Source organism: Harpegnathos saltator, unplaced genomic scaffold (genome assembly GCF_003227715.2).
Source record: "Harpegnathos saltator strain DR-91 unplaced genomic scaffold, Hsal_v8.6 scaffold409, whole genome shotgun sequence".
In the NCBI taxonomy this organism is placed as follows: domain Eukaryota; kingdom Metazoa; phylum Arthropoda; class Insecta; order Hymenoptera; family Formicidae; genus Harpegnathos; species Harpegnathos saltator.
In genome coordinates, this window is record NW_020230216.1 from 257,116 (window position 1) to 284,786 (window position 27,671).

The following is a 27,671-nucleotide window of genomic DNA, read 5'->3' on the forward strand; positions in this document are numbered from 1 at the left end:
AAAAAGGTAGCCGCAATGTTGGCAAAATAAACGTCTATTACGTGAAATTTTATAATTTATAACATTTTTAAATATTAGTGACTGTATCCTTATCATGCTATTTTTCTCCTACTTAATTCTTAACATCAACTTTATTGCTTTTTCAGATTTTCTATTTTCTTCCTTCCTTATCTTTTACAGTTTGCAATTATGAGGAAGATTTGAGGAAGAAAGAAATGCCATCGTCAAGTAGCGAATCCTTAAGTTTGGTACGCGTAGCATACATATAAGAGCATGTTTAATTTTTTTTTCAATATTGCCTTTTCCAAACATAATGTTATTATATATGGTTGAATTTGTCATAAAATAAGCTTTATTTTGGTTGGACAATTGATTTTAACAATTTGAAAAAAGAGAAGGAGGGGGGGTATTTTATACACAATTTTACATTTTTTAAAAATCTAAATATAGCATAATAAAGTACTTTTAAAACCATAAAACTTTTGTCTAAAACATTTTTTCATATCTTTAATAGTTTCGATAATATTCGCTTAGAAAGACAAAAATCAACTTTGTTCAAGGGGTTGTTTCCACCCTTAAAACCGTTTTTGGGCACCAACGAAAAATTGTTTTGTTATTAGGTATATCTGCTCTACAATTATGCAGAGTTTCAGATTTTTTTGAATTTCCGCGTTGCCGAATGTCCCTTGTTAGTTTAATATCTTTCCCACATAACGCTTCTTGATGAATTATACAATGAATAACAGGGAATTTGAGATTTCGCTGCTTCAAATATCCGAAGAACCCGTTTTTTAAACCTATCATTGCTTTTGCGCCATCGGTGACTACAGACGAACATTTGAAGAAATCGATGTCAAACTTTTGTAGACATTGGCTAACAGCCTTGAAGATCTCTGCACTTGTTGTCCTACTATGCAATGATACAAAATCTAAAAGCTCCTCGACATATGAAAAATCGTTTTGTACGATTCTAGCAAAAATATTCAGTTGACTCACATGTCGATTACCGGTGCTTTCATCGAGACATAAAGAATAATAAGAATAAGACGATAATAAAAATTTTAATCTCTCCTCTAAAAATAGCGCAATATCATTAATCCGTTATCCCGATTTATGATAATCATAAACCCGATTTCACGATTTTACGATTTAAAGGAATGCTTGCAGCTTCTTCTAAAGTTATCGAATTTCCAAACGATTCGACTGCTGAGATGAGGCATTCCTTTACAAATTCCCCTTCATTAAACGGCTTGGATCTTTTTGCGATGAGATGTGATATTGTATATGACACGGTAAGGGCTTTCGTAGAAGGTGGAATATTCTCGACATTTAAATCGCGACCTTCTTTATAAACTAATTTTAATGCCTCAATTATATTTTGTTTCTCCTCGTCCACATATTTTGAATACTCCTGAGAATGTTGAATATTATAATGTCTATAAAGGGAATATTTTTTAATAATCGATGGTTGAAAACCACACAAAAGACAGATGACCCTATCGGAAATATAAGCGAAGAAAATTTTCTCCCATACCTTATCAAAAGTTTGCTCGAACTTTTTATTCCTATCCATTGTTCCTATCCTATCCAGAGAAATCCAGAAGACTACACCAAAGCAGAGACACAAAATCACAGTAAAACTTGAGATAAAATTGCCAAACTGTCTGTATTCTTGCAAGAGACCTGTAACGAGCAGACTCTCGTACAGATTGTGGAAACAGACAGACTATAAAACAACTGCATATCGGTCAGCAACAGAAGTCTGTCCAAACAATTGAACACGTTAAAGGTCTAGTGCGTGTTTGTAGAGAGAGTGTATAAATAGGTAGAATATTCAAACTATGTGGATGAGGAGAGACGTAATATATTTGAAGGATTAAAATTGGTTCATGAAGAAAATCGTAATATGAATGTCGAGAATTTATAATGTTCAACGAAAGACCTTATCGCGTCATATGCGATATCAAATTTCATTGCAAAAAATTCCAAGTTCTTTAACAAAGGAAAATTTGCAAAGGAAGAAATGGCTCATTGCAGCGGTCAAATCGTTTGGAGATTCGATGACTTTAGAAGCTGCAAGCATTCCATTAAATCTGTAAAATTTGTAAAATGGATAGATGATTCACGGATTCATCTTTAGAAAAGAAATTAAAATATTCACTAGCGTCTTATTCGTATTATTCGTTCTATATTGATGAGAGCACCGATATCGGCATGTGAGTCAACTATGTATTTTTGCTCAAATCATATGTAAATTTTTCATATGTCGAGGAGTTCTTAGACTTTGTATCATTACACGGGAGAACAACAGGTATTAAGATCTTTAAGGCTGTTAGCCAAATTCTACAAAAGTTTGACATCGATTTCTCCAAATGTTCGGCTATAGTCACCGATGGTACAAAAGCAATGATAAGTTTGAAAAACAGCTTTTTTGAATAAATAAGTCAGCGAGGTTTTAAAATCTCTGTTATTCATTGTATCATTCGTCTTATCTACGTTTTAGAGATTCGTACGTAATTTCGCCTCTTCGGCGTACTCTTTGCTCTAAAATTTTGTTTTCCTGCCGAGCCATACATTTTATCGTATTTCGTCTTTGTTATTTAGTGGAATAAGCCTATTGGCGAAACCACTTAAAAAAAAACGCATCAGCAATAGCATCTCAAGGGTGAAATCTATTGCAATAATTCTTTAATTATACCTTTTTTAATTATGTAATTCTTTTAATTATACATTGTTTTATTACACATTGTACACTATATATTGTTTTATTATACATTAATTATATATATATATATAATTTTTTCCTCGCTTAATAATTACTTTCAAATATACACTCAAATGCAAAAAACCCGGTACACTAAAAATTTGGGAAAAAATTATAAAATTTCAAATGATCATAACTTGGTAAATAATGAAGATACAAATATAACAACAACCCAACCTAAACAACATACGGAATGAGTATGTCTTCCACGTATACATCTGCGTTCATATTCTTGTCAAAAAAGTGCAGATCTGTATGAGCATTAGCTGAAATTCCTGCCCAAATCATTACAGAGCCTCCATTGTAGCTGTGCCTCTCACTTACCGTACAGTCTGCAAATCGTTCTCCACCGCGACGATAAACTCGTTCTCGTCCATCTGGAGAATAGACACAAAAACGAGATTCATCGCTAAAGAGTACTTTGCTCCAGTCTGCGTAAGTCCAGTCTCTATGCTCAACTGCAAAATTGAGTCGAGCTGCGCGATGGTGACATTTAAGCAAAGGTACAGCTGCTGGCCTGCGTGAAAGCAGATTTTGTTCCTTTCATCTTCTCCGAACGGTGTTAACGGATACATTAATGTTGCGGACATCTCTTAAATTGTTTCTAATTTGAACAGATGTTCGATGTCTGTCTCTTAACGAATTTGAAACAATAAATCGGTCATCATTGTGATTGGTACATCGAGGACGTCCCGAACCAGACCTTCTATGGAAAGAATTGGTTTGTAAGTACCTGGCATAAGCACGTTGCACAGTTGACACTGGCAAATCAAGTGCCTGAGCAACGTACCTTCGACTTCTGCCATCTTCAATTAAAGCAATAACTTGAGCAGCCTTTTCAGGATTTATCGTCGCCATAATCGACGCAATAATTTCGATGCGAAACAATCAATTATGGTTTAAATTGATGAAGTTGCACGAAGCAACGCGCCTCGAAAGGAAAAGTTCACGGAAAAAGAAAAGTCGCACGAGGCAGCGCTTATCGGAGTGAACACGTTCGGAAAAGGAAAATTGTTTGTCTTTGTTTATTTTCTTGGCACATACATTTAAGAAAAATCCAATCAAGCCAGGCGTTAAAGCCCGGCGCACCGACAGAATCTCAATCAAGCCAGAACGTAAGCCCGGCGTACTGACAAACTCGCGAAGTCCAGCGTACAAGAGATAGTGCCACTATCGGCGGTGGACCGTACGAAGGCCAAAAGCTGTACGAAGGCAATCTCTGATCGTCTCCGCGGGCACTCTTATATGCCCTGGGCAGCTCGAACTCGCGTGCGAGCCGAGGCGCTCGCGCGCGCGACAACCCAGATCGCCGCGTCGCGGCGGCTTCGTGGACTAGGAGCGCCAGGGAATTTCGACGTTCAGGTGGCGTCCAGCGACTCGGCATCCTGCGCGCCGGGTCACCGCGAACTCAGGCGCGATCCTGAACAGCATATTCAAGCTGTATACCATAATGGCCAATCGTACGGAGAAGGTAGAGAGCTAGGGACAGCTTCGCGAACTAAAGTGTATACCACAGTGATCGTGCGTAACTGAAGGGTAAAGAATAACTTTTGATAAAAATTAAATTTCCAATTCGCAAAATTGTGTAAATTATTGTATAGAGAATAATGAACGCGGCTATTGAAATTATGAAAGAGCCAAACGAACCGCAGAGCCTCTTAGCTTAAACCTCGCTGAATCGACATTTGTTGCAAATTCGAAATTGAATATCTCGACACCTAAATATCCTAGCAGCAAATTTCAAAAACGGTTTAAAAGCTTTGAAACCGTACGTTTCGAAAGATCTATCGAAATTGTGCGCAATGATATTTTTTCAAAATGGCGGGTGATAAAAAGGAGAACATGAAAAGTTGCTAAAAAAAGGTTCGAGCGTGCGACGGCGCATGGAGCAAAGTAAGTGTCGCAGCTCAATGGGACGAAAAGTACCTAAAAGTATAGAATGTTTTCTTTAAAATACTTCGTTATAGAGCTTGATGCGATACTTATTCACTGAATTATGCAAATTTAACAAGAAAACTGCATTTTTAGCAAAATTTGGAACAACTCAGTGAAAAATGATCACATCGAGCTCGGTAAAGTAGCATTTTAAAGATAACACTCTATACTTTCATGTGCATTTGGTCCCATTACGCTGCGATACCTGATGCACACCATGCACCATCGCAAACACGGACCTTTGATTATCAATTTTGCATCCTCTCACTTTATTATCCGCCATTTTGAAAAAAATGGCCGAGCATAATTACCATTCAGATATTCTTAAAGAGGACGTTTCAAGCTTCATTTTGCATTTCTGCGCATATTTGTATCTTCATTATTTACCAAGTTATGATCATTTGAAATTTTGTAATTTTTTCCCAAATTTTTAGTGTACCGGGTTTTTTGCGTTTGAATGTATATAAGTTATGCATTATATATGTATATATATATATATATGCGTATGCGTACACACACACACACACACACATACACACACACACATATATATACATATATATGTAATATATATATATAATATGTATATATATATATGTATATATATATATATATATATATTTATAAAACACGTAAACATATTTATTTTAAAGTGATTATTAAACGAGGAAACAATTTTAATGATAATATGTCGCAACGGTACGCCTCAGCCGATTTCTTATACAGCGACGGGCCTGAGTGCGTCACGATCGTCGCCCTAGCCACTGAGCGCGGAGCGGTGCGAGGGGGACGGTAGGCGTCACCTACTGAATTTCGTCCGAAATGTGCAGATTGTGGCCAGCTCTGCCTTAAAGATATCAGAAGGTAGTGTATTCACCATTTTGCATGAACATTTGTTCATGAGGAAGCTCTGTTCGAAGTGGGTACCGCGTTTGCTCGCAGTCAATGAAAAACAGCAACGCGTCGACGATTTAGCGGGCTGTTTGGAGCTGTTTCAGCGCAATAAAAAAGATTTTTTGATGCGGTATGTGACAATGGATGAAACATGGATCCATCACTACACTCCAGAGTCAAATCGGCAGTCAGCTGAGTGGATAGCAACCGGCGAAACCCGCCCAAAGCGACCAAAAACGCAAATGTCAACTGGTAAGGTTTCGCCTCCGTATTTTGGGATGCGCAAGGTATTTTATTCATTGATTACTTTGAGAAACGAAGAACCATCAATATCGAATATTATATGGCGTTATTGGTACGTTTGAAGGAAGAAATTGCGAAGAAACGACCCCAAATGAAGAAGAAAAAAGTGCTCTTTCACCAGGATAATGCACCGTGTCAGAAGTCGCTCGCAACAATGGCAAAATTGTACGAATTGCATTTTCAATTGCTTCCCCATCCACCATATTCTCCGGATCTGGTTCCCAGCGACTACTACCTGTTTGCAGCCCTAAAAGACTGCTCCAGGGAAAGAGATTTAGCTCCAATGAAGAAGTGATTGCCGAAACTGAAGCCTATTTTGAGGCCAAAGATAAATCGTTCTACAAAAAAGGTATCGAAATGTTAGAGAAGCATTGGAATCAATGTATCGCTCTTGAAGGAGACTACAGTCTGTAAAGTAAGAGCATGTACGGGTTAATGTGTAGAAAAATTTATTTTTAATGATTTTTAAGTACATGGATTTGTTGTATTCCATGAGAAGAAAAATGTTATACCATTAATAATGAATCCCCATCCACCATATTCTCCGGATCTGGTTCCCAGCGACTACTAGTCACCACCGGCATTGATAATTGCCTGGCATCTCCGAGGCATACTTTCCATTAAGTTGACTGCGTACTCGTTCGGTAAAGACCTCCAAATGAGACGAATTTGTCAGCTGCTTCGAAGTGCACACTCTTTTTCCTCGAAGCTTGTGCTTGAGATATGCCCACACATTTTCAATGGGATTTGCATCTGGCGACTGCGATGGCCAATCAAGTGTGACGATGCCAGACTGCTCTTTCCACTCGGTGCAAAGCTTGTTCCGGTGTTTTGTGTCGTTGTCTTCCTGTAAGATCCAGTTCTCGTTTTTTTTATGAAGCATCGTTCAGCAGTCGGCAACAAACACTTCTCATAAATTTTAAGCATTTTCGGAGCATTTAAATTGTATGTAAACAGATGTAATGCTCCAAAACCCTGTTTCGAAAAGCAGCCCCAAAGATGAACTTTTACAGGGTGTTTAACAGTTCGTTGTATTAATCTATTGGTCACTGGTTGACCAGGAACGTCGGATGGCAGTATATCCCCAAACAGAAGCTTCGTCCGTAAAGATCACGTTGCTCCAATCTCGGTCCAAATTCTCCTTTGCCTAAGCGAGTCTTTTCGTTACATGTTTTTCGCCTAACAGTGGTTTCTTCATTGTGCTTCGATATTTGAGGTTATGCGCAAGGAGATGGGTTCGAATAGTTGTATGTGATACTTCTATACCCTTCTATTTTAATTTTGCTGCTCCTTGTCGCAATGTTAAGGTCGGGTTCCGCTTAAACAAATTCACAATTTTTTTTCCATATTCGGCGTCACTTTACCTATCGAGCCACGTTCTGGCAAGTTCTGGTCATCGACATTTTTGATCTTCTTATATTGCTGAACCCACTTAGCGACGAACGATTTTGACTTTCCCATGTATTTAGCAGCCATTGCATATGACATTTTTGGTCCTTTGGGGTGAGAACAAAGGAACATAGCCTCGTAGCGCGATGCATATGCGGCACTCATGGCGGTTAACGTGTTTCTCAGGTTAGAATTCGACGCCAACTGAATCTTTTATGACAAAGCATTCACGACAAAGATTTCATCTATCGGCTCACAAAAAAACTAGGACGATATTTGAAGCCAACTGCCATTTATGCCGTACACGCTCTTACTTTACAGACTGTATGTAGACGAATAAAGTCAAATTTTGCCTAAAAGTTGTTGTTTTATTAGTCATCCTACGAACTTATTGAGTGATGTGTTATTTATCGAGTCAGACGTGATATATCGCTTGCCGTCATACAGACTCAGAGCGGTTTTCGTTTCAAATATTGTGTATACCTCATGCAATTTGGATCTTACGCATGATTAGCATCGACTCGTTTCAATTTCCTCTCTCAAACAATGCGTGTAATCGTCAAAATGTATCGTTCGCGCTATAATATTGCTCTTGACACCTTTTGCCTTTTTAATATCCTTTTCATCTTCTATTCTCAACGCGTACATTTTTGCTCTGAGCCCAATGAATTCAATCATTTTAGCTCCGTTATTTTCATCTTTCATAAGCTCCGGAACTTTCTTGTTCGTAAGCGGTATCCCGTATATTATGTTATTTTGAGGATAATTACTCGTATCAAACCTAGCAATGTCGCGTTTCATTAGCTCATACACATCGTCGGACATTACATGGTAAATTAAACTACAGTCTGTTCCACAAGAGCATACGGGCTGTTCCTCCTAAAATAATACAAAATTTTTAAAAATTTGATTTGGATCTATAAATAAATTCAATACACTAAAATGCGTTTATTTATTAAGTTGTCCAATCTCCTGTGTTATCGAGTATGGCTTGGCTGGCAGCGATGGGGCATGCTTTCCACGAGATTTTCAGCCATTATCTCAGGAAGAGATCTCCAGATTTCCCGTATATGACGAACAAGTTGCTTTAAATCAAAAATCTTTTCCCTGAGTTTGACCTTCATGACTGCCCACACGTTTTCAATGGGATGGGCATCAGGCGACTGGGAAAGCCAATCCATTGTAGTAATGCCATTTTCACGTTTCCACTCCGTACGCACGACTTCGGTGTTTTGGGTTGTTGTCCTCTTGAAGCATTCATGAACTATTATCTGAGCCAAACCATCTTTGAGCAGATGTCAATAAACACTTATGATAAATCGTATTCGTTTTCTGTGCATTCAGATTATTTGTGAAGAGATACAAAGTACCAAATCCCTGTTTACAGAAGCATCCCCACACATATACTTTTACTGGATGTTTTATTATACGTTGAACAACAGGATCGTGACGAGTTAACAACGCATATCTTCTGGGAATCCAGACCTAAAAGGATGATTCATCGATGAAGATTACATTGACAAAATCATGGTCAATATTAGCCTTTGCCCACTCCAACCGTTTTTCGACGTGTTTTTCGCTCAATAAAGGTTTTAACTTTGTGGACCGCCAGCCGTATTCAGAATCAAGCAATCGTCGTCTAATAGTATTAAGGCTCACTTCTACATCCTTTTTCAAAAAAAGATTCTGCGCTGGCCGTAACGAACACCCAGGATTCTTTTCAAATATCTTGATGATAGTTTTGTCGTCCTTTTTCGTCGTTGAGCGCTGGGTGTCACGTTCCGGCAGATCGTCAACACTTTTTGTTTCGTTATAACATTTCACCCATTTCCTAACGAACCCCTCTGACTTTCTCATGTAGCGGCCGGCAGCTGCATACGACATTTTCGGTCCTTTCAGATGCGTGGAAAGAAATACTGCTTCAAAACAATTGTATATGCAACACTCATTGTGTTTATTCTGTTGTGTTATAGACAAAACAACTCACTACCCATATTACTTCAAAGCTTCCGAACTATTCAGAGAATCGGAAAAACCGAACTTAACATCTGTGTGCCATTTGTTATTAAAATGCAAAGCTGTACACTCTTGTGGAACAGACTGTATCTGTGTCCGTATACATTACTTTACATTTCTCGCAATATAGAGGTGACATGTATTTATGGTGAAATTCATACAAGCAGGTATTAGATCAAAAACCACGGCAGTGGTTTGCGCCAAGGTTTTTTGCTGTTACGCTCCTGAACTGCCTCTTGATTGCCGTGATATATTCATGCGAACCAACTAGTTGGAGGGGGGCACAATTTAGAGTTTCGTTATTACCGCTAAACCGGTACAGTTGTGAGTGGTCTCAATCGATTCCTTGAGTCTAAATTAGTTAATAAACCTGTCTTTATTTTTGCTCTACATATCTTGTGAGCCGAGATACTCTAGTCCAAAGTTCAATTTACTAAGATTTCACGTTCGCTAGCATTGGTAAAAATGTCACGCCGAAAATGTTCATCTCACATTTCTTCTGTTAGAGGCGCTGCGAACCCATCGCCAAAGGCGCCACGAACGGGTTCGTTCATTGTCAGAGGCACCATAATTTGAAAGTTGTGTACGAGTGTGTACACGAGTTGACATATGTAGTAATGTTTTAATGTTACCAGAAAAAGTAGTGATCGGTGATTAGCTCATAAGAAAAGCCGAACGAGAAAACGAGGAAGAAAAAGAGGAAATCAAGATATGCGTAATATACGTGACGGGATTTTACTGCACATTAGAACAGATAAGTAGGTTATTGATTGTTGATCTATTAATGAAATTTATTTTTTAATTTTTGTGTTTCATTATTATACGTGTTCTTGTAAACAAAACAATATATTATGTCATATTGTATATTTGACATTTACAGGTAGCTGCATTTGATTTGACATTTACACATACTGCGTTGGGACATTACTATTGAATAGAAGCACAACAGATTCACTATCAGATAATATACAATACTATAAAAAATCTTTTATTATTATATATATTTCTATGTATTTATTTGCTCCTAACGAGAATATACCCAGACAGCACTGGACATCCAATAGATGTACGTTTCACGTCCAATTTACAGGTTGCGTGAAAAGTTCGCGGAGCGAAACTGAAATAAAGAATACCTAATTCTACAAATGATTTTATTCTTCAATATAGTCTCCATTAACTTCAATACACTTGGCCCAATGACTTTCCAATAATTTTATTCCATCGCGGAAGTGTATTTCTGGAAGGTCTGTGAAATATGCCTCTACGGCTGCTATAGCTTCTTCATTCGACAAAAAATGCTTTCCACGAAGGAATTGTTTCAGGTTTCGGAACAGAAGTCGCTGGGTGCCAAATCTGACGAATACGGTGGATGATCAAGCAATTTGTACTTCAATTCATTGAATTTAGACATTGACAAAACACTTTTGTGAGCAGGTGCATTGTCTTGATGAAAAATGATTTATTTGTGCTGCAAACCAGGTCTTTTCTCACGAATTTTTGCGTCCAATTGATCCAAAAGGTTACAATAATATTCAGAGTTAATTGTTTTACCTTTTTCCAGATAGTCAATTAACAAAATCCCTTTAGCATCCTAAAAAACTGATGCCAAAACCTTTTTTGCCGATTTTTCATGCTTCGTTTGCTTTGCAGCTGAACATCCAGCTTGAATCCACTGTAAACGTTCTGTTTCAATTTAAGATCATGGTGATATATTTAAGTCTCATCCATAGTTATACTAGGTGCGCAACTAAGTTTCCGGGTTTTTTCGATCAATGAACAATCGAAAATTTCAAGAGAAATAAAAAAAATGGTTTATTTAAAGTATCGTCTCTCGCTAGCTACACATTTTGCCATCTCTCTGGTAATACATGAATACTGCGACGACAAAACGACGCGTCTTTGGACCGAAACCATTCATCCAACCAATTTTGCACTTCTTCGAAATTGGCCAAGTGTTGCCCAACCAAGCCATGCGCCATCGACCGGAACAAGTGATAATCGGAAGGGGCCAGGTCTGGCGAATACGGCGGGTGCGGTAGCAGATCCCATTTCAGCGTTTTGATAGTGTCGTGGACGATGGAAGTGCAATGGCACGGAGCGTTGTCGTGCTACAATATCACTCGTTCGTGTCTCGTGTCCCATTCTGGCCGTTTCTCGAGCAATGCATGGTTCAAATTGATCAGTTGTTGTCGGCAGCGATATCCATTGACAGTTTCACCCGGTTTCAGCAGCTCATAGTACACGATTACTTTCTGGTACCACCAAACGCAGAGCATTGTCTTCTTTCCGAAGCAATTTGGCCATGCTGTCGATGTTGATGCTTCGTCAGGTGAAAGCCACGATTTTTTGTGTTTGGGATTCTCGAAATATATCCACTGCTCATCGCCAGTAACAATTCGATGCAGGAAACTCTTTCTTTCATGCCACAAAAGCAAAATTTCGGAACTGGCTCTTCGATTTTCCATCTGTCTCTCAGTCAACTCGTGCGGCATCCATTTTCCTTCCTTTTGAAATTTTCCCAATGGCAAATGGTAAACGTTTGGAAATACCTTGGCGAGTCATGTTTAATGCCTCCGTAAGTTGATCTTGTGTTTGCGTATCATCTTCATCCAATAACGCTTGCAGATCGGCATCCTCAATTGTTTTTGGTCTTCCGGAGCGCTCCTTGTCCTCAGTGTCGAAATCGCCACTTCTGAAGCGTTTAAACCAATCTTCACAGGTAGTTTTCGATGGTGCATGTTCGCCGTAGGCCTCCTCAAGCAAACGACGTGCTTCAGCTGCACTTTTTTTCAAGTTAAAGCAGAAAAGCAAAGCTTCCCGCAAATGCTGTTTATTTGGCACAAAACTCGATATATTCGTTGTTAGAAAACATATTTTTGCGTTGCGATATGTGTTGGTATTACGATTCGTTATTGGCAACAGATTTCCAAGTTATAAAAAAATACACAACTTCAGACATGTATGTCGACTACATGTGTCGTTAGCGCCATCCATGTGTGAAAGCCGGAAACTTAGTTACGCACCTACAAGGAGATGACGCAACCTGCTTCATCGATTTCAACACGAGTCATAGCACACTCGATAGCTATGATGCCGTGTATAAACACCCTAACATAATATGCGTGAATGCGTCTTTGTTTACGAGTAATTTGCAGTTAAAGTTTGACTCGCGGAGCCGTGCCACACATAGGGCGCAAGTTACGACTTTCTTTCACGAAGCCGGCGTGGCTGAGCAGACAGAGGCTCCCGCGCCGCGAACACTTTTGCGCCGACGACTGCGTTCGAGTCCCGCCGACGACTGGTTCGTTTTTTTTTCGTATGTAAAGACATGTTATAAATATTTTTATATTGTTCTTATGTATAATTCCTTTTTTTGTTTCTACGCTATTAATCAAGGCTAATTAGGAGAGTCAGGTCTTTCAAATATGAACACAACTTTTTTATTAATTACAATAAAATGTTTTTGTCCGTATCAAAACACATACACACACACACACATAAGACAAATATAAGGTACACAAATCAAAGTTACGTATTATAAAATGTGGTCATGCTGTCGCAACTCTGCGGATGGAATGCCGTATAAAAGCATGTAAAACATAATAGTTTTTTGCACCAACTGTACGTAATGAACGCATAATTTTTTGCACAAATACACTTTTGACTATGTATAGTTGGTGGAAAACATATTTGATTGACGTTGTAAAATACCTTGCGACTGTCAACAAAACTGGACGGAAATTGTATCAGGACATCTGCAAATATGAATTCAATATAATTGATATTGTATACAAGGCCAATAACAATACGTACAAATATATCTTTCCATTGCTCACACATTCAATATATTTACCTCGAAGATATTCTATTGCGTCCGTCAACTCTTCTTTCGTAATATCACATTTTGCTAGATTTTGCACATAGCTGATCGTTGCTACATCTACAAACGTGGTTTCCATTTTTAACACGAGTTTTTCACTGTTCACGTTACGAAGACTGCCCAGAGAATGAAGCGAGCACGTCACAAAACATGAGAATCCCTCTGCGAGAAGGGGAAAGGGAAGAGGGTTCCTTTCCACTTGTAACGGTTCTAACGGCTCTCGGGTTTCTCTCACACAAAATAATCACTGTCTGGCCATTTCTTTCCCATACCATACGAAATATTTATGCGAAATAGATTTACACGAAAAAAACATTTTATTGTAATTAATAAAAAAGTTGTGTTCATATTTGAAAGACCTGACTCTCCTAATTAGCCTTGATTAATAGCGTAGAAACAAAAAAAGGAATTATACATAAGAACAATATAAAAATATTTATTACATGTCTTTACATACGAAAAAAAAACGATCCAGTCGTCGGCGGAACTCGAACGCCGTCGTCGGCGCAAAAGTGTTCGCGGCGCGGGAGCCTCTGTCTGCTCAGCCACGCCGGCTTCGTGAAAGAGTGTCGTAACTTGCGCCCTATGTGTGGCACGGCTCTGCGAGCCAAACTTTAACTGCAAATTACTCGTAAACAAAGCATTCACGCATATTATGTTAGGGTGTTTATAAACGGCATCATAGCTATCGAGTGTGCTATGACTCGTGTTGAAATCGATGAAGCAGGTTGCGTCATCTCCTTGCTAGTAAAACGACGCACAAAATCGGTTTTATTCTTCTTAAAACGATCCAAATGACGCTGAGAAATTTGCTTTCGAGCGAGTTTTTGTTGAATTGTTAACGTATGCATTACCACTTTTCCAAACACCTTTTTCATTTGTAATTCTTTATGCAAAATATGCCGTACCCATCTGAAATGCCTATGGTATGAATAATTTCATGCGTAGTCACACTTGGATCTTCAGAAACAACAACATGTATTTGCTCAATGATTTCTAGTGTTGATGCGCTTTTTGGACGTCCACTGCGTGGATCATCTTCAATGCTTGTACGACCACGTTGAAACTCAAGTGCCCATTTACAAACCATTGATTTTGAAGGAGCAGATTCCCCTAACACATTTACCATCTCGGAATGAATTTCCATTGCCTTTAAACCTTTTTTAAACAAAGAACTCAGTCACTGTACACTGTTTCAAATTTTCCATTGCAAATAAATATACTGACACGTCAACTTTAATTGGTTTGTAAACACAGAAAGAATTGACAGATGGAAATGAAATCTAACCTAGGTTCATGTGAAGAGTGATTCTATATAACCGACTACAATTTATAATTCTACCGTTTACTTGTAGATACTGCTCCGCGAACTTTTCACGCAACCTGTATGTCCGTATGTCCAATTTACGTCCGTGGACATAAATTGGACGTAACAAGAATGTCCTTATTGAATATCGAACCTGTAGTACATCCGATATACCATCGGATGTCCTATGTCCGAAATTGTGACAAACGTACGTTCTATGGACGTCTTTTGTATAGAAAATGGACATATAACGGACGTCCAATGGACATCCGTGTGCTGTCTGGGTATTATTTCGTACTTCATATTTCACATTTTCAGATTGTTGTGTTGCAATGTTGGATCATATTTATTATTAAGCAGAAATAGAATCGATAAGTCACACCCAGGTAATACACCATCTAAAAGATATCTTTTATATATATTCTTGCCCAAAACAAGAATATGTTACTTCACATTGCATATTTTATATTTTCAGGTTGCTGTGGTAAAGACGCAGACAGCACCGGACATCCAATGGATGTACGTTTCACGTCCAATTTATGTCCGCATGTGCGATTTACGTCCGTGGACATAAGTTGGACGTAACAAGGATGTCCTTATTAGACATCGGATCTGTAGGACGTCTGATGTACGTCCATCGGACGTCCTATGTCCGAAGTTGTGACAAACGTACGTCCTATGGACGTCTTTTGTAAAAAAAAATGGACATATAACGGACGTCCAATGAACATCCGTGTGCTGTCTGGGGACAAATAGGCAGAATGACATATCGAACACTGCAATCTGAAAATGTGAAATGTATAGTATGGTATAATATATTCTCCTTATAGACAAATAAATATATATAAATACACATAATAATAAAATATATTTTGTATAGAATTGTGTGTTGCCTGATAGTGAATCGATTGTGCTTCTGTTCAAGAGTAATGTTCCAACACAGCTATCTGTAAATGTCAAATATGCAGTATGAGGTAATATATTATTGTTTTGTTATTATACATATTCTTATATATATAACAAAACAATAATACATTACTTCATATTGCATATTTGATACTTACAGGTAGCTGCATTTGATTTGACATTTACAGACAGCTGCGTAGAGACATTACTATTGAACAGAAGGACAACCGATTCACTATCAAGCAACACACAATATTCTATAAAAATATCTTTTATTATTATATGTATTCATATATATTTATTTGTCCATAACGAGAATACATTATTTCATACTGTATATTTCACCTTTTCAGATTGCAGCGATGGAACATATTTGTTATTATAAGCAGAAAAAGAATCGATAAGCCACATCCAGGTAATGCACTGTAGAACTTTATACACTTTAAAAGATACTTTTTATATATATTCTTGCCCAAAACAAGAATATGTTATTTCAAATTGCATATTTTATATTTTCAGGTTGCTACTGTGAAGACAAATAACATATATGTTCCAATGCTGCAATCTGAAAATGTGAAATATACAGTATGAAATAATATATTCTAGTTATGGAGAAATAAATATATATGAATGCATATAATAATAAAATAGACAACAGACAATATTCTATAAAAAAACATCTTTTATTATTATATGCATTCATATATATTTATTTGTCCATAACTAGAATATATTATTTCATATAGTATATTTCACATTTTCAGATTGCAGCGTTGGAACATATTTGTTATTTGTTCTTACAGCTGCAACCTGAAAATATAAAATATGCAATCTGAAATAACATTCTTGTTTTGGGCAAGAATATATATAAAAGATATCTTTTAAACGGTGCATTATCCGGATGTGGCCTATCGATTCTGTTTCTGCTGAATAACAAATATGTTCCAATGATGCAATCTGAAAATGTGAAATGTACAATATGAAATAATGTATTTTCGTTATGGATAAATAAATATATATAAATATATATAATAATAAAAGATATTTTTTATATTGTGTGTTACCTGATAGTGAATAGGTTGTGCTTCTGTCCAATAGTATTGTTTCAACGCAACTATCTGTAAATATTAAATCAAACACAGCTACCTGTAAATGTTAAACATGCAATATGAAGTAATGTATTACTACTTTGCTATAAATATATATATAATAATAGAACATTAAAATGTAAATATAACAAAACAATAATACATTAGTTCATATTGCATATTTAATATTTACAGGTAGCTATGTTTGATTTGACATTTACAGATAACTGTATTGGGACATTACTATTGAACAGAAGTACAATCGATTCATTATCACGCAACACACAATATTCTACAAAAAATATCTTTTATTATTATATGTATTTATATATATTCTTTTGTCCATAACGAGAATACATTATTTCACACTGTATATTTCACATTTTCAGATTGCAGCGTTGGAATCTATTTGTTATTAAGCAGAAACAAAATCGATAAGCCATATCCAGGTAAAGCACCATTGAAAATATATCTTTTATATATATTCTTACCTAAAACAAGAATATGTTATTTCATATTACATATTTTATATATTCAGGTTGCTGCTGTTAGGACAAACGTAGGCGAAATGACACATCGGCGTTTGAAATCCACTCTGCAGCACTTTACGAAGTGCGGACAGATGAGTTGAGATCATCGACCTGAAGCTCTCGTGCTACTGGACATCGTGTTGCAATAGCAATTTTTTACATCGCGGAAGTCTCAAAAGTATCAAGTTGTAGAAAATTTCTTACAAAAGTAAATTAGATGTTGCGTGGAATATTTATTGTATTGGGGACTTGAATAAGTTCTCGCTGTTTCCCGACAGATGGTGTTATCTTAGCCTTTTTGCATCGGGCAATACTACAGGCAACTTCATCGTGAAGTTCCACCATTAGGCTCGAAGTGACAATATATGTTATTCCGCCGAAGCGTAAACAACATAATTTTTCATACGTTGAACATGTCGAATTTCGTGCCAAAAAAAGAATATTTGCAGGAAATTTTACTGCATTACTTTTTCCAAAAAAAATCTGCAGCTGAAGCACATAGAATTCTTGTGGAGACTTACAGCGACCATGCTCTGTCGGAAACAACATGCAGAGATTGGTTTTGACGCTTTAAAAATAATGATTTTGATGTTGAAGATAAAGAACGCTCTGGCGCACCGAAAAAGTTTGAAGACGAAGAATTGGAAGCATTACTCGATGAAGACCCATGTCAGACGCAAAATGAACTTACAGAATCATTGGGAGTTGATCACACAACAGTTGCCAAACGTTTAAAAGCATTAGGAATGATTCAAAAGCAAAGAAATTGGGTGCCGTACGAATTGAAGCCGAGAGACGTCGAACGGCGTTTTTTCACGTATGAACAGCTGCTCCAACGGCAGAAAAGGGAAGGTTGTTTGCACCGTATCGTGACTGGCAATGAAAAGTGGATACTACGATAACTCGAAGCGTAGAAAATTGTGGGGTAAGCCTGGCCATGCATCAACATCGACAGCAAAGCCTAATATCCATGGTCCCAAGCTCATGCTCTGTATTTGGTGGGGTCAGTTGGGTGTAGTATACACAGTCTGTCTCAGATCCAATGAGACTGGTCTAAAAAAATACAAAGCGTTTATTATTTTGATTTTTTATTCTTGTTTATTCAAAATAGTCTTCTGAGTCCTTCTGAGTCCTTCCTCCTTCTGAGTCAATACAGCGCTGGAAACGTTCAACAAATTTTTCGAAAGCCTTTTTTTATACTCATCGGCTGGAATGGCCTTTAGTATGGCGGTTGAAGTCTTTTGGATGACCGGGATGGTATCGAAACGATTTCCTTTCATCGCCAATTTCAGTTTGGGAAATAGCCAGAAGTCGCACGGAGCCCAATCAGGTGAATACGGTGGATGATCGATAACAATGATGCCTTTTTTGGTCAAGAATTCACATGCCATGATGGCTTTGTGCGATAGTGCATTATCGTGTAACAAAAACCAACTGCTTGGCTCTCGATATTCCGGTCGAACTCATCGAATTCTGGCCCACAATCGTTGTAGAACTCCCAGATAATATTCTACGTTCACCGTCTGATCTTCTGGGACGAATTCACTGTGAACAATTTCCTTTGAATCAAAGAAAACGGTCAGCATTGTCTTGATTTTGCTCTTCTGAAAGCGTAATTTTTTCTCTTTTGGCTCTTCTGGTGACTTCCATGCCACACTCTGACGTTTTGTTTTTGGCTCATATTGAAAACAACACGTTTCATCACCAGTTACAATGGTTGACATACTTGCCGGATTTCTTCGGGACATTTTTAACATGTCTTTGCAATGCTGAACTCTCCAGTCTTTTTGGTCGTCTGTCAGAGTGTGTGGCACGAAGCGCGCACAGACCTTCCGTTTGCCCAAGTCTTCGGTCAAAATTCGATAGACTGTGCTTTTCGGTATCCCAGTTTCCTCTTCGATGAGTCTCGCAGACACACAGCGGTCGCTTAGAAGAATTTCTTTGACTTTCTCGATGTTTTCTTCATTGCGAGTGGTTTTTGGCGGCGGTGCTCGGTCATCGTCTGTAAGGTCCTCACGACCGTCACGGAATCGGCCAAACCAACGGAAAACCTGTGCATGGGACATGCATTCATCCCCGTACACATTTTTTAGCGTTTTGTACGTTTCTGCACCACTTTTACCCAATTTAAAACAGAATTTAATATTCGCTCTTTGTTCCATGTTAGTTTTTCGACCGACGTACACAAAGTGACTTTACATAAAATGTCAAATCACAGTGAAATATCAACCGAATTCGCTCAAATTTTGAGGTTAAGTAGATGAAGGGTAGAACATTCACCTATCATCATTCACTCATAGATGTCGCTGCGCTAAGAACTTTGATGGAACCAGTCATCGTATCTGGGACAAACTGTGTATTATGAGCTCCTCAAACCCAATGAAACCATCACAGGAGATCGCTATCGACTACAATTGATGCGTTTGAGCCGAGCATTGAAGGAAAGACAGCCACAATAGGAGGACGAAGAGAGACACGACAAAATAATTTTGTAGGATGACAACGCTCGGCCACATGTTGCAAAACCGGTCAAAACCTACTTTCGCTCAAATGGGAAACGCTCAAATGGAAAGTTCTACCCCGACCCGCCGTATTCACCGGACATTGCTCCTTCCGATTACCACTTGTTCCAATCGATGACTCATGGCCTGGCTGAGCAGCACTTCCATTCTTATAAAGATGCCAAAAAATAGGTCGATTCGTGGATAACCTCAAAAGATGAGTCGTTCTTTCGACATAGTATTCGTATGCTGCCAGAAAGATAGGAGAAAGTAATGGCTAGCGATGAGCAATACTTTCAATGACATGTTCTTTACTAACTTTTTTAAATAAAGCATTCATTATCACGAAAAAACAGCGAGAACTTATTCAAGTCCCCAATATATTATCTAGGATTGTGTAGGTAAGGGTAGTTAAAATTAATAATAAATAATGCATATGAGATAATGCATAATTCTTTTATAAGATTCACAAATAAAATTACACATATAATCGAGCTATATTAAATTATGCATTGTTGCACGATAAAATAAGTGAAGAGGACCGTCATATATCATTAATAAAATATATGACAGTGGTGGAGGTGGAGCCTCTTCTATACTTTTTATAATAACTAAACACTGTTCAGAAAACTGTAGTTACACTTATGATGTCCATTGTAGCTCTTGTAACAAAATCAGTGATATCCGTAAAAACTTACCTTACAAAAGGTAAAAAAAAGCGCCAAGATACGCGCGTGTCTGTATCTGTGCAAAGAACTTGTAGAAACACTTTGTAAAAAAATCTATTGTAAAAAAAACGTATTAATAACTATAATAAAAAATTAACTTTTGTTAAAAAATTTTGTACAAAACCTGTTGTCGAAAAAACCTTATTAATAACTGTAATAAAAACATTCTTACAAAAACTGTACTTGGAAACGTACATCAATTTGTAACAAAAAAGTAACGTAAAAAAATTTTATTAAAATTGAAATAATTTTGATATGTAATTTGGTTTTATAATTTCATTTTCAACAAAAATGATGAAAATAAAATTTTTTTAGAAAATTTATTCTATAAAAACAGTAATTTGTAACATTTGATATTTTTCACTACAGAAATAGTGATATTAGGAGTATTGCGCCAAATGAAAATAACAACAAAATAGTATAGTTATTACATTTCTTATTTGTTATGTATTTCTTATGTTCTTGTCTTTTTTATATCGCTGTTTGTTGAATATATATTAATGAAATAGTTTGGTACAGGTACTATTGATTCATTGGTAAAATAACTTCCCAGCAAACACCAAGTAACAGTTATATAATTGTTTATTGTAATTTCCCACTCAACAATATAACTAGTATACAGGGTGTCTCATAACTAACCTGGCAGAGCTCGTGGAGACATAGAGCAGGTTAAGACAAATATAAAAGTCCCATACCGTTTTGTGAGATTCGCAATAATTATCGAGTTATTAATGACAGAAATTAGAGGAATGAGCGCGCACCGAAACGTTATGGGAGGAGCATCTAGCCGCTCAGGCTAGAGAGCACTGCCCAGTCGACAAAGGAACTGTTGCCGGCGCGCGGCGAGAGGAAGGACAACGCGCCAATGTTTATGTCCTTACCTCGCCGCTCCTACATCCCGCCGCACCGCGTCTATGCTCGCGCCGAAATGGCCGCAGAATATTCGCAATTACAATTACGAAATTATTTTATGAGGTACCACAGACAGCTCATATTGAATTATAAAGTTCAAGGTTCAAAAGTTCTTTGATCAAGGAAAACATCGAAAAGGAGAAAGCGATAGAGAGCGATGAGATCTACAGAAATTCTCATTGTTTTCTACCGCAATCTATCGTTTTGCTGCATCGGATCCGAAAGAAATGATATCGCGTAAAGACAGAGTACGACGAACACTTTTCATCGTACTCTATTGTACTCTATCGTTAGGAGAATATTTAATTGTTAGAATATGATAGAATTCGCGTAGAGACTCATCGTGTCCTATCGTTTTATTCAAGTCTACACGGAAAATATGTTTGGTTGAATGAACCAATTTTCTGACGAAATGAGAGAGAGAGAGAGAGAGAGAGAGAAAGAGAGAGAGAGAGAGAGAGAGAGAACGATTAAGAAATTTTTATTGAGAATAGCACAATTTTGTTTAAGTTAACCATAAACCTTGATGAATTAGACTCAGTGTTAATATTTTCAGTTAATATTTCTTTGTATCGTTCATATTTCATTTGCAAGCTGTATCATGGACCAAACATTTTTATCATATATCATGCATAAATTGTTGTCTTATATCGTAATTCTTGTCAGTGGTATATTAACGACAGAAGAAACTGAAAGTTCTGTATCGTACAATTGCGAAAAGAGGACTATCGATACTCGGACCAACGATACTCGGCATAAAATTGATTCCTAGGTATAATCGCGATACAACGCAAATCTGAGTGTGTTATTTTGACACGCATAAATGTATGATTGATTGACGCTTTCTTTACACGTTTCTTGTCGTTGAATCGTGCAAAAAAAACATTTTATAGTTAAATATTTCATGCATCTCCCTAATTTTTTAATAAAATAAATAAAATAATTGCCCTTTAGGAAGTTTATTATTTATCGCATTGGATTTTCTTGTCGTTTCGTGTCATTTCTTACTTTAGGAATTGTGAATTAACGATTGATTCTTTATGTTCTCCTTCGGTAAGTATCTTATTAAAAAATTAGGGAGATGCATGAAATATTTAACTATAAAATGTTTTTTTGCACGATTCAACGACAAGAAACGTGTAAAGAAAGCGTCAATCAATCATACATTTATGCGTGTCAAAATAACACACTCGGATTTGCGTTGTATCGCGATTATACCTAGGAATCAATTTTATGCCGAGAATCGTTGGTGCACCATTGACAACGATGGTCCTCTTTTCGCAATTGTACGACACAGAATTTTCAATTTCTTCTGTTGTTAATATACCACTAACAAGAATTACGAAATAAGACAACAATTTATGCATGATATATGATAAAAATATTTGGTCCATGATATAGCTTGCAAATGAAATATGAATGATACAGAAAAATATTAACTGAAAATATTAACACTGAGTCTAATTCATCAAGGTTTATGGTTAACTTAAACAAAATTGTGCTATTCTTAATAAACATTTCTTAATCGTTCTCTCTCTCTCTCTCTCTCTCTCTCATTTCGTCAGAAAATTGGTTCATTCAACCAAACATATTTTCCGTGTAGACTTGAATAAAACGATAGGACACGATGAGTTTCTACGCGAATTCTATCATACTCTAACAATGAAATATTCTCCTAACGATAGAGTACAATAGAGTACGATGAAAAGTGTTCGTCGTACTCTGTCTTTACGCGATATCATTTCTTTCGGATCCGATGCAGCAAAACGATAGATTGCGGTAGAAAACAATGAGAATTTCTGTAGATCTCATCGCTCTCTATCGCTTTCTCCTTTTCGATGTTTTCCTTGATCAAAGAATTTTTGAACCTTGAACTTTATAATTCAATATGAGCTGTCTGTGGTACCTCATAAAATAATCTCGTAATTGTAATTGCGAATATTCAGCGGCCATTTCGGCGCGAGCATAGACGCGGTGCGGCGGGATGTAGGAGCGGCGAGGTAAGGACATAAACATTGGCGCGTTGTCCTTCCTCTCGCCGCACACCGGCAATAGTTCCTTTGTCGACTGGGCAGTGCTCTCTAGCCTGAGCAGCTAGATGCTCCTCCCATAACGTTTCGGTGCGCGCTCATTCCTCTAATTTCTGTCATTAATAACTCGATAATTATTGCGAATCTCACAAAACGGTATGGGACTTTTATATTTGTCTTAACCCGCTCTATGTCTCCACGAGCTCTGCCAGGTTAGTTATGAGACACCCTGTATAATATAACACACATGTTATATTGTATTTATATTGTTTAGTTGGAAATTATAACTAACTACTATATCTAATAGTTATATAACTTTTTTTTTATAATGGTGAGGAAATCCTCACGGATACCCCCGCCCCTTGGGGGGGCGAAGGTTATACTGGACTCTTACTGGCTGAAACCCCACCGGGGTGTTTACCTTTCGAACTGGTGTGAGGAGAGTCAGGGGAACTACTCCCGTATTCTCTCCCCGACACCCCAATCCCAGGCCTCAAAAGAGCCCTACGCCTAAATACCACGCCCCCTCCCGCAAAGGGAGTCGAGGGCGCAGTCCCCCGGCCGGTTGCCCGGCCGAGTTGGCCTTCTGGTTTTACTTACTGGAGGGAGGAGACACCCACCCTCCCTCCTTGCTCTTCAAGGGGGGAGTGAGGCCCGTCCCCAAACGGGCCTCCATTCCCCCTTTAACGATCCCTACCAATGCTCGGGGAGAGGCGGATTTCACCCCCGTCGCCACCACCCGCGCGTTCGAAGGCGGACCCGAGGCGGCCGAGGAGGCCTCCGACGAGTAGATGGCTGCTTCTCGGCCGGCGCCACCTCAGGCCCGCTTCCTACCCCAGGGGAGCGTCGCTTCCGTTGTGCCCTACGACGGGCACCGGGGCGACGCTCCCATTCGGCGGCCTCCTTCTTGGACATAACGTCCTTGCAGAAGGAGGCCGCCGCCCCCATGCCTCCTCGCTCCCGCACATGGCCTGAACCATGCGCGGGAGAGAGAGGGCCTTCACATCGCACCCCACCGCCCGGGCCAGGACATCGCGCTGTTGGTCCTATGCTGGCCACGAGATCAGCGTATGTTGCGCAGTGTCCTCTGGCGCCGAGCAGTGATGGCATCGAGCGGTGGGCTCCTTACCGATCCGGTGCAGATGCCGACCGAAGCACCCATGCCCGGTCAGCACCTGCACCAGATGGAAAGTTAGTCCACGTCCCTTCCTGTCTGCCATTTCCGGCAGACAGGGGCGGACAGCCTCGGCCATTTGGAGCCCGAATTCCTGGGGCTTGACCAATATGGCCGACCCCGCTCGAAAATCCGGGCTCTGGCCTGGAGCATCAGGGTCACTAGGTCCCTAGCCATTACGTGTTCCCCCTCCTTGCGGAGCTCCTTCACCCTCCAATAGAGAATGTGCCTCTCTTCGGCAAGGAGCCCCACAGGGTGGGAGCCGGCCAGGGCCGTCGCCGCCCTATGCGATACGGTGCCGTACTCCCTGATCGGCCTCACTACCACCGTCCGCACAGCCTGGCGCATGAGGCTTATGCTGCGGACGGTGGCATTTAATCGGGGCGCCCATATGGGCGCCCTAAAGTATGGCCCGAAGCTCCAGCGGCTGTCCAACGTCAGGCCCAGATATTTTATCGTGGGCCTGACGCGGACGCAGACTCCATCAACCCGGACCCGGGACCTCCTCGGCGGCGCCCCACGACGACCGTTGTGAAAATACCAGGTCTGTAAATATGAAACCGGAATTTACCCATAGATGGCCCTAGCTGTCAATATAATTACCGTCAAATCGCGTCATTGGCGCCATTTCCATTTGTTGACATCTGACAAAGATTTTCAACTTACAACAATACAAGTTTCATACAACAACATAGTGTGTAATAGCGTTGAACATGTCGAATTTTGTGCCTGGAAGCTACGATTTGCGGACAGCATTGATTTTCTGTTACCATTTGAATAAAACTGCTGCAGAATCGCATCGAATGCTTCTCGAAGCTTACGGTGAACATGCTCTTGGTAAATTACAGTGCTTTGAGTGGTTTAAAAAATTCAAACGTGGTGATTTGGACGTGAGAAATGAAGAACGTAGAAGACAAACGAAAAAATTTGAAGACAGCGAATTGCAAACATTGTTGGATGAGGATGACGCTCAAACGCAACAAAAACTCGCGGATTAATTAAATGTGAAACGAAAAGCCGTCTCCATACGTTTGAAAGCCATGGGAAAGATCCAGAAGATGGCAAAATGGGTTCCACATGAACTGAATGAAAGACAGCAGGAAAACCGAAAACCCACTTGCGAAATGCTGCTCGCTAGGTACAAAAGAAAGTCATTTCTCCATCGAATTGTGACTGGCGATGAAAAGTGGATATATTTTGATAATCCTAAGCGTAAAAGATCATGGGTAACTCCAGGCGTACCATCGACATCAACTGCAAGGCCAAATCGCTATGGACGGAAGACAATGCTCTGTATTTGGTGGGATCAGAAGGGTGTGATCTATTGTGAGCTGCTAAAACCTGGCGAAACCGTTATTACTGAACGCCGACAACAAATAATCGATTTGAATCAAGCTTTGCGTGAAAAACGACCAGAATATCAAAAGAAGCAACACAAAGTGATTTTGCTTCATGATAATGCACCATCATACACAGCAAAACTGGTCAAGGAAATGATTGAGGCGTTTAGTTGGGAAATACTTTCGCATGCGGCTTACTCACCAGACTTGGCACCGTCCGATTACTACTTATTTGCATCGATAGGACACGCAATTGCTGAGCAGCGCTTCACTTCTTAAATGTACGAAAATGGCTCGACGATTGGTTTGCCTCAAAAGAGCAACAGTTTTTTTGGCGTGGCATCCACAAATTGTCAGACAGGTGGAAAAAATATATAGCTAGCGATGGGCAATACTTCGAATAAAATATTTTTTATCATTTTCATACAATAAACGTGTATCTTCTATACAAAAATTCCGGTTTCATATTTACATACCTGGTAGAAGAAGAAGAGGAGGGGGAAGAAGAATGGTGATAGAATAGAAATAAAAAATGTTTTAATTGAAACATGTAAATTTACTTCTTTTTTCATTCCTTCCTTAAAATGATGCGATTGGACTGCCGGGGTTGACTCGCGCAAACGCGATCTTGCGTGGATCACTATGAACCAAAGACGGAGTATAGATGCAAAGTTGCGCGATTCGCTGCAGGGTAGCCTGAAGGAGGAGAGGGGGTGAGCTTACGCGATTCGCCGCGAAGCTGTCTGCTGAGGGAAGTCCCAGTAACAATCCCACATGGTAAAAGGACGTCCTGTTTAAAATTCAACTAATTGCATATTGGTAAAGCAGATGTCTTAATAAAATCTGCTAATTAGAAACAGGGAGTAATTTCGGGTGATAAATAGTATATCTTTCACTTCCCTTATAGAGGGGGTCTAATAGAGTTTAAAAAGGACACGAGGCCGTCAATAAAAAGACGCTGCTAATTGCATGTCGGTAAAAAGAAGACTTCTTAAAAAATAATAATTTCCCGAGGATCCAGTCGGTAACCCGAGTGGAAGGGACTTAAAGGACTCCACACAGATCTTATGGGAATATGCCCTCGATTAAATTGGATAGAATTTAAATATGTTATGATCCTCGACATCTCGAACGAAAGTCTCAATAGGCACTACCTATGTTCCATCTTAATATCCCACTCCAAATAACTCTTCAGTATTCAAGTTTCAAGGAAAATTATTTAAATAAAAGTTGTAGGGATTTAAGTGAGCTACCTTATGATAACCTTGACTTTGACCTTGACTTATATTTTCAAGGTCATTTGAAAGTCAATTTGCGTTTTTCAAATAGGAATCTTTATTTTTTATTACAATGTTTTTTTCTACTAGTTAATTTGAACAACTTTTGTCTAAAACATTTTTTTATTTGTCTAATATTTTTTGAGATATTTGAGGAAAACTTGATAACTTTTTCAATACTTAACTTACGATATCTCGCTAACTATTTGTCGAAAGAAAAAGTAGTACTAGATTTTCTTGCTTTATTTAGTCTCAAGAATATATTGTTGCAATAGTGTTCTGATTTTTGTTAATTTGATGATTTTGAAATTTCCAAAGTCAGTAAGTTAACAAAAGTCAGGACGCTATTGTAACAATATATTCTTGAGACTAAATAAAGCATGAAAGTCTAGTACCACTTTTTGTTCCGACAAATAGTTAGCGAGATATCGTAAGTTATATTGAAAAAGTTATGAAATTTTTCTCAAATATCTAAAAAAATATTAGACAAATAAAAAAATGTTTTAGACAAAAGTTGTTTAAATTAATTCGTAGAAAAAACAGTGTAATAAAAAATAGGGGTTCCTATTTAAAAAACGCAAGTTGACTTCCAAGTGACCTTGAAGATCATGGCCAAGGTCAAATTCAAGGTCACCATCAACTCCGTTGCTCGATTTTCTACAACTTTTGTATTTAAAGTTTTTCATGAGAACTTGATC

The 27,671-nt window shown here is 38.5% G+C and overlaps 2 protein-coding genes across 2 annotated transcripts in view; both read left to right on the forward strand.

Annotated features, from left to right (window-relative positions):
• Positions 1–27,671, forward strand: part of LOC105188104 (ankyrin repeat domain-containing protein 50) — a gene marked incomplete at its 3' end in the record, with an annotated part of 526,622 nt that overhangs the window by 35,629 nt on the left and 463,322 nt on the right. The gene's annotated exons all lie outside the window — the stretch shown is intronic.
• Positions 14,573–15,286, forward strand: LOC112589144 (uncharacterized). The gene is made up of 2 exons (XM_025301289.1): positions 14,573–14,873; positions 14,963–15,286. The coding sequence occupies exons 1-2, from the start codon at positions 14,675–14,677 to the stop codon at positions 15,070–15,072; spliced, it is 309 nt and encodes a 102-aa protein (XP_025157074.1). The 5' UTR covers positions 14,573–14,674; the 3' UTR covers positions 15,073–15,286.

Bases quoted from the DNA above. Each gene is read 5' to 3' on its own strand.
- LOC112589144 (XM_025301289.1), top strand. From the start codon at position 14,675: ATGTCCGAAATTGTGACAAACGTACGTTCTATGGACGTCTTTTGTATA. The intron at 14,874-14,962 runs GTAATACACCAT...TTATATTTTCAG, and splicing joins AATCGATAAGTCACACCCAG to GTTGCTGTGGTAAAGACGCA.